The sequence below is a fragment of the Phoenix dactylifera genome, chromosome 9 (genome assembly GCF_051530095.1).
Source record: "Phoenix dactylifera cultivar Ajwa chromosome 9, Ajwa_hap1_PhDact_Kaust_v1.1, whole genome shotgun sequence".
NCBI lineage: Eukaryota > Viridiplantae > Streptophyta > Magnoliopsida > Arecales > Arecaceae > Phoenix > Phoenix dactylifera.
The window spans coordinates 12,989,918-12,997,602 of NC_143198.1; the positions used below are offsets into that span (position 1 = coordinate 12,989,918).

The 7,685-nt window shown below is 39.1% G+C and overlaps 1 protein-coding gene across 2 annotated transcripts; it reads right to left on the bottom strand.

Moving 5' to 3' along the window:
- Positions 1 to 2,162: 2,162 nt before the first annotated feature.
- Positions 2,163 to 5,789, bottom strand: LOC103697950 (FCS-Like Zinc finger 8-like). 2 transcript variants are annotated; one of them, XM_039118851.3, is made up of 4 exons: positions 5,440 to 5,789; positions 4,874 to 5,247; positions 3,723 to 4,631; positions 2,163 to 2,639 (listed from the first exon to the last, which is right to left on the bottom strand). In XM_039118851.3, exons 3-4 carry the CDS (start codon positions 4,586 to 4,588, stop codon positions 2,552 to 2,554), a joined length of 954 nt encoding a protein of 317 aa, XP_038974779.2. In that variant the 5' UTR covers positions 4,589 to 4,631; positions 4,874 to 5,247; positions 5,440 to 5,789; the 3' UTR covers positions 2,163 to 2,551. The 2 variants fall into 2 exon arrangements, with proteins under 2 accessions (XP_038974779.2, XP_038974778.2); XM_039118850.3 differs by having other exon boundaries at positions 5,416 to 5,660.
- Between the last annotated feature and the right edge of the window lie 1,896 nt (positions 5,790 to 7,685).

A 7,685-nucleotide genomic window follows, 5' to 3' on the forward strand; every position in this document is an offset into this window, starting at 1 on the left:
TCCCAAGGTCAGTAACGGCTAGTTTTTCAAATCTAACCATTGGGGCTTGTCTAAAGGATGTGGGAAGCTATTTAAAGGGGCACTATTCATCAGATAGAACAACTTTTGAAAGAGATATCAAAGAGTACACAAGAAAACAAAAGTGCCCTAATCTTCTTCATTCAAGTGCTTCATTCAAGAATCAAAGAAAGGGGTTGAGCAGATTCAAAGAGTCATCAAGAGCTCCATCCTCCCTTGAAGAGTGAAGCATCTTTGACAAAGAAGAGCAAAGCCACTTCAAAGCGATAAATACTTTCTAACTCTTCTTTGTAGTTAATATTGTTTCATTTGCTCATTTAGGAGTTTGAATCTTTCTGTTTGTTTGTTAAACTATTTGTAAAGGTTGGTTGGTGAGCCCGGAAAACCAACGAAGTAGGTTGGTGAGCCCCTCTTGGCTTGTCACCTTGGGCAACACACGCAAATCTTCTCGCTCCACTATTTGCTTAGTATTCTAGTTTCATTTGGAAACCATTGGAAACAACAATGAAAACAACACCTAAAATATCCTCTTGACCACTCTACTCATATCACCCTTATGCTACTCAATGTTTTTCCTAAAAGACATGTTTAATTGCTTGTAACTAGTTATGTGAAGTTTAGATCATCCTAGAAAAAGCTCACAATGAGCACTAGGTTGACTCGAAGTTGGGCCAGAGTTCGTGCATTACCCAATTTAGAGAGATGGCTTGAAGTAAAATTGAGAGAGAAGTTAGGCTAGAGTGCATTAATAAGTTCTCACATGGTACCAAAACTAAACTATCGCATCTAAATTATGTTTATCCTTTTTGATTTTTTTATAAAATCTAATGTTTCATATTCTAATAGATAAATTATGTCTCTATTGATTTTCTCTATTAATTCACACGCATGTATATACATATACATACATCAATACATAAATACATATATATGTACATACATGCATGCACACATTTATGCACACACAAAGATGTATATGTATATGTATATAACTTAGACTAGATATTTTTTATTAATTTAAAATCAATAATAAGCCTTGCAAATTCAAGATGCAATAAAAAAATGTCGAAAGTAAAATTTACATATTTTAATGATCTCTAATATATGCATCAATTTGATGCAAAATAAATGATATTAATTATATATATCAGTATATATGTAAAATATATGATAGGGTAGACAAATCAAAAATCTAGATCAAAATGTACACCTTTTAAAATATACATAAATTTAAATTTTCTAGATTTGATCATTTAATTATATAAAAATATAGCATCATATTACTAAAACCGTTCATTTTGCGATCTACCCAATGAGATATACCTAGATGTATATATATACAAAAAAGTTATTCCACTACACTTGAATAGATCTCTACTTAAAACCAATTAAATCCAGTTTGAAGAAAGTTCTATCCAAAATATTAGATATAATCTACTACCTCTAATCTGCTTACAATCAAAACTATATGATTTAAACACCCTTATCTACTGCACGAATACAAAAAATCAAAAAATAAATAATTTAAATAACAAAGTAGTATATATATATTGATGTATATTAAAAATCTTCTAATATATAATTTTTAATTTATAAATAATTTTAGAAAATGTAGAAAAATAGGCCATATTCAACTACTCGGATCACCAATATAAAATTCTCCCCGTATAATCTAAGACATAACCTAATTTGATTAGAAATCCTGAAAGCATGGCGAAATCTCCTAATATGTAGTACCAAATTTCTGGCCACCGAACTTTAAAACTCTTGCTGAATTTTAGCCCAATATAGACCAGCAAGGACTTTGACCGTACATATTTTCTATAAGCAAATTTTATCAATACTATTATATTTTTGCCTCCAAATATGCTGAGACGGTGGACATTAAGAGATTTTAAAAGCACGCTTATCTTTTTTTTGGTAAAAACACGCTTATGGAAACCAATAACCCAAATAGGTCAATATCGGTCCAAGCCAGGCAAGTCTGGGAGCTGGCTTCTGGGCACCGGGTCACAAGCCAACCCAGTTAAGGCAACCAGGTTTTAAGAGACTAGGAAAACACCACTTCGAGACCGACACAAGTGGGCTAACGTTCCGGAACAGCGAAGATAGGAAAAAGAGAGAGAAAGAAGGGGTGAAAAAGATTTAGGCGAAAAAATATGCATCAAATTCACCAAATTTGCTCCGAAAAACATTGAGTAGATAACAGACGACATGTATCTGAAAGTTCGTACATCATTCAGCCAAAAAAATGTGGAACAAACCCACCAAAGATCTGATCAGAACCAAGCCTGCAAGAACTCACCAGCCCCCATCATCTCTTCTTGGAAGCAAAAAAGAGGTAAAAGACACCCACCAAGCCATGTAAGTTATCCTCCAGTGATTAGGATCCTGTCCGTCCTGCTTGATTTAAACCCATAATTGCCCAAATTTACGGAAAAGTAGAAACTCACTCTGCCAAGGCTACTAACGATTTCTTTCGGCCCTCGGGAAACACATTACATTACTGAAAAATGTTTGAGCCAGAAGAAAGCTACGACTCTGGTGAGCACTTGTCCATCCTTTCATCCAAGAGCATCTCTTGGTAGCGGCACTCATTGCTGCAGAACGCTTTCTCACCTCTGAAACAAAAGAAAGATCCAATTCAAATGAGGACCACAGTCCCACCAACAAAGGAAGAACATAAGTAAAGAGAAATACCAGTTAGGACTGTTACTCAAAATTGCCTCAATGTTTTCCAAACTAGAATTACTAAGGTAAACTTTGAATGGATTGTGACAATGCTTTTTTTTTAAGAACAAAATTAATAAGAACGTATGATTTGCTATGGCAAATTTACTATATTCATTGACGAAATGGTCCAGAAAACAAGCATGGGACACATAGTAGGTCCGTTTCTGTGGCTTATCTAGGTGAAGTAACTCAAACTCAAGGCATTAGGTCTGTCATATTCTCAATTACGGATAGAAAGCTTTTTATTGATGGTGAAGTTAGCCGTGCCCAGAGTATGGTGACCTCAACAACAATCACTTGAAACATGGGGACCCCAATACCAGTGGCATGTTCATGGATTGTGGATGGAATTCTTGACACATCCCCATCTAGTCTTCATTCCGGAGGCGACAAGGAATCAAAATGTCACACCCACACCCCATATACATTAGATCTACAGGTGCTAGTTATGAGAACAATTAATCAAAGAAGATGCAGTCAGATGAAGAATTAAAAAAATTGAGAGAAATATTTGTTTGTTCATCACAAGTGATTGTGCTGATCCAAGGTCTGATGCCATAATTCTCAGATCTAATTTGGCATTGTCATGCCACCCAGCTAAGTTATTACAATCTAGTCCTTACTATATAATTAAAAAGTCCAAGGAGTACCAAAACCAACCGTTAGAATAATTTTAGGAACCACGTTACAACTTGCATCACCCATAATATTTTTCTTTATTAGCATGATTTTGTGTCAATTTATATTAGTTTTCTTTGTTAGTATAATCTTATTAGAGTGATTCTAAGAATTCCATGATAATCTGTATCACCTATAATATTTTTTTATGTATGAAGTATATATAACTCCTAAGATTTATCAAATTTCTCTCTCTTCTCTTATTTTTCTCTCTTCCCCAAATATTTCTAACACAAACACTGGATGGACATGAAAAACTGAAGTGAGAGTAACAAGAAGATCAATAGACTGACCTATACATGAAGATATCTTCCCCCTCTCCGAGATCCTTCTTGCATGCATAGCAGAAGCTCAAGAAATCATTCGAATGATAGCCTGTGAACCTATTATCCTTTGAAGCAGCGCGCGCATCACCAGAGCTCTCTTCAACGATACAATTGTCAAAGATGTGCGTGGTTTTCGGGTTCGGTCCATGAGAGATCACACAGGTATAGTCCTCTGATAGCTCCATCTCACTTGCAGAGATGCTCCCTGTGAAAACCCGAGGAGACGAGGCCGGCACCTCAGGACCCATATTGGGAAACCTTATCAGAGAGCGGCGGGCGGGGGAGAGAAGAGCCAATTGGGAATCCTCGTTTTTGATGCCGAATTCTATCGGAGAATAAGGAGTCTCGAAGGACCCGGCCAGAGAGATGGAGTTAGGATGAACGGAAGGGATCTGAATCTTGAGCTGTGATCCAAACAACACCATCCTGCTATCCGGCTTCGAAGACTTTGCGTCGGCTTTATCGTTGCTGAGAGCATCGACAATGCCGAGCCCTATAGGTTCTGAACCTCCATTGTCCCAAGGGCGGTGTCTGCTCTCTGAAATGGTATTGGCAGCAGCAGCCTCTGAAGGAGGCTTCCTTGAGTTTCTATCAGAGAAAAAGGGGTTCCTGACGGAAGAAGAGAAGGGCTTGGTTTCCAGGATGGAGGTTGGACTCATGGCAGCCTCAGAGTCTGAGAATCCCTTGGCAGAGAAGCCAACAGAAGGCCTTGGGGAGGGGAAGAGAGAGGAGGCTGAGGGCTTGTTATGGTTGACAGTGGGAGACGGAAGGGAGAGAGTATCAGGCACGAGGCCTTGTTTGCTGCCTACTCCTCTTGAACTCTTCTTCAACATGATATGTACTTGCTTCCACGGTGTTAGAATCTTTGAGAGGCCACTGCAAAGGGAAACAAAAGAGAAGACCTCAGACTTTCCAATAGAGAACATCAGGCACAAAAACATGGAAAAAGAGGGAAAGGGTTCTCTCCCCTTCCCTTCCCCTTTCAGTCTTCTTTTGTCCATTCATAAAATTTAAGAGAAAAAAAATCCAACATATTTTTTAAAATTTGAAATATATTATTGACTGACAAGTAACACACACACACGAAGATAGAAATACAAAGAAAACCATGAACTCACCAGAGCTGGTTCCGAGGGAAGTGTCCTCAGGGTTCATTTTAACAGAAACATCATCTAAGGCCGCTTTTCATCTTTTTTTTTTTTTTTTTTTGCTCACTCTCTCTCTCTCTCTCTCTCTCTGTGTGTTTTGTTTTTGTTGTTGTTCAAAGAGAAAACGGCCTCTAAGGTGTCTCGTTTCTGTTTATGGAGCTCCCTTCAATGCTTCATTCCATTATCTCGCTTCTCGAGTTCCTGCTCTAAGTGCTTTGAAAGTTAAAAACGCCAGTAAGAGAGAAACAATGATGACAACACCGAGAGATCCCTGAAAAGCCTTCTGCTCCAACAGTAAACAGATAGTCCTGAACTCAACCAGTAAAAGCTCCCTCGAGCACAAACTTGGATTTCAAAAAAATGAAAACAATAAGATGAATCCGAAGAAACAAAAGAACTGAAGAAAAACTTGCCTGTTTTCTTCTATCTGGAAACTCAGATAAAAACATCCCACGCCAAAATAAATTTAAAAATGAAAAATGACGAAATATTCAAGAAGAGAAGATTTTTACCAATGCCAAAAAGCAAAGTTTCACCTTTCTGACGGATTCCTTTGCTGAGTTCCCTACCTCTCCCACGACTAATCCTCAGCAACAGAGAGAGATATCAAATAAGAACTAGATAAAACTCAAACGATCCCATTTTGACACCTAGAAACCCATCAAGATCATCGCCCATTTCCCTTTCCTCCCTCGCTGCCACAGAAGAATGAGTCCTGCGAAGGAGGGGAGACGGGTGGGTAGACCAGATTGGACACAAATCGTAAGGGAGAAGGTTGGCCCTATTTAAATAGGAAGGAAAGCAAGCCGGGGTGGTGTCGCGGTGCGAGGGAATCACATCACCAATACCTGCGGTTCACAGTCACACCAAGCGTCCGTCCCGTTACGAGCTGTACGTAGGGCCGTTTCTCGACAGAAGAACGGGCGAACTCACCGTTCCCATGCGCAGCTGGTGAGGCCTCCCTCTCACCCCTCGTCCAACCAGTAATCTCTGTTGACCAGTTGTTTAACAACAAGTCCAGCTATATTTTAATATTCCAACATGAGATGAAAATGCCCCTACTTCTTCCATTCCCACCGAGAAAGGAGAAGAAAAAGGTCGCCGCCGGCCACAACTCGGCCCCTCCCAAGCCCCCTCCTGCGCCTGCCACCTCCCAAGCCCTCTTCTGTGGCTTCCACGGCCCCGCCCCCTTCTGTGCTGCCGGAAATGCCCTCGCCCCCATGGTAGGGAGGTGCCGAAGAAGAGGAACAGCTGGCCCACTGCGGCCACCGGCAGCCACGGCCCGCCCCTTTCCGAGCCCCCTCCCGCGGCCGCCTCGGTCCCGCCCCCTTCCACGCCGCCGGGAATACCTCCGCCCCCACGATGGGGAGGTGCCGAAGAAGAAGAACTGCTGGCCAGCCACGGCTGCCGCAAACGCTGCTAGGCAGCTGCGGCTCGGCCCCCTCCCGCGGCCCCCTCATGCGACCGCCACGGCCCGGCCCCCTTCCGGCGCCGGCAGCCTCGCAGGAGGAGAAGAAAAAAGAAAGACGAAGAAGGGAGGAAGAGGAGAAAAAAAAAAGAAAACAAAAAAAATAAAAAAGAATAAAAAAGAAAGAAAAAAATAAATAAATGGATAAAATAAATACATATATACATATATATATATATATATGAATGAACGAATAAATAAATAATATATTGTAGTGAAATAAAATAATAAATAAATAAATAAAGTGGCCGTGGCCGGGCCCCCACCCTCGGCCACCGCGGCCCGACCCCCTTTAGGCGCGCCGGCCTCACGGGAGAAGAAACTAGAAGAAAAGAAAAAAAAAGAAAGAAAAGGAAAAAAAAAAGAAGAAAAAGGAAAGAAAAAGAAGAAAATAAAATAAAATAAAAAAGAAAAGAGGAAAAAATAAAAGAAAAAAAAATTAAATAAATAAATACATATAAATATATATGAATGAACGAATAAATAAATAAGATAATAAATAAATATATTGTAATGAAATAAATTAATAAATAAATAAAAAGTCGCCGTGGCTGCCACGACCTGGCCTCCTTCTGGCGCCGCCGGCCTCATGGAAGGAGAAAATAGAAAAAAAGAAAAAAAAGAAAGAAAAGAAAATAACGAGTGAGTGGCAAATAATATGATCTTTATAATATTTATAGATACAGTGGATTTATCCCCAATGCAATTAGTTAAGTAAGCTTAGAACTCAATTTATATAACCTTGAACACAGTCAACTCACCATTGCAATTAGGTTAGTAAGTTTGGCACACAAGTAATATAGCATGGCACATTTAAGTAAGCTTGGCATACAGTTAATCAATATTTGAATACTTAATCTAATCTGGTACACAGTTAAATCTTCTCGGTACATAGTTAAGTAAGCTTAGAACATACTTAATCTAGCCTGGCATACAATTAAATCATCTTAAAACACAGTTAAATTAAGATGGCTCAATGTTGCAAAAAGTTTGAAATGAGTTAACTCTTAACTTAACTGTGTGCGAAGAAGATTTAACTGTGTGCAGAGAAGACTTACTTGTATGCAGGGAAGATTTAATTGTGTACAGAGTAGTCTTAACTATGTGTATAGAAGATTTAAGTTTGTTTCGGGCTAAATTAAGTATATTTCAAGATTTTTTAACTTTGTGCCATGCTAGATTAAGTGTGTTCCAAACTTAATTATATGCTAGATTAGATCGATTAAGTGTTCAAACATTGATTAACTGTGTGCCAAGCTTACTTAACTGTGTACCAAGAAGATTTAACTGTGTGCCAGACGAGATTAACTGTTC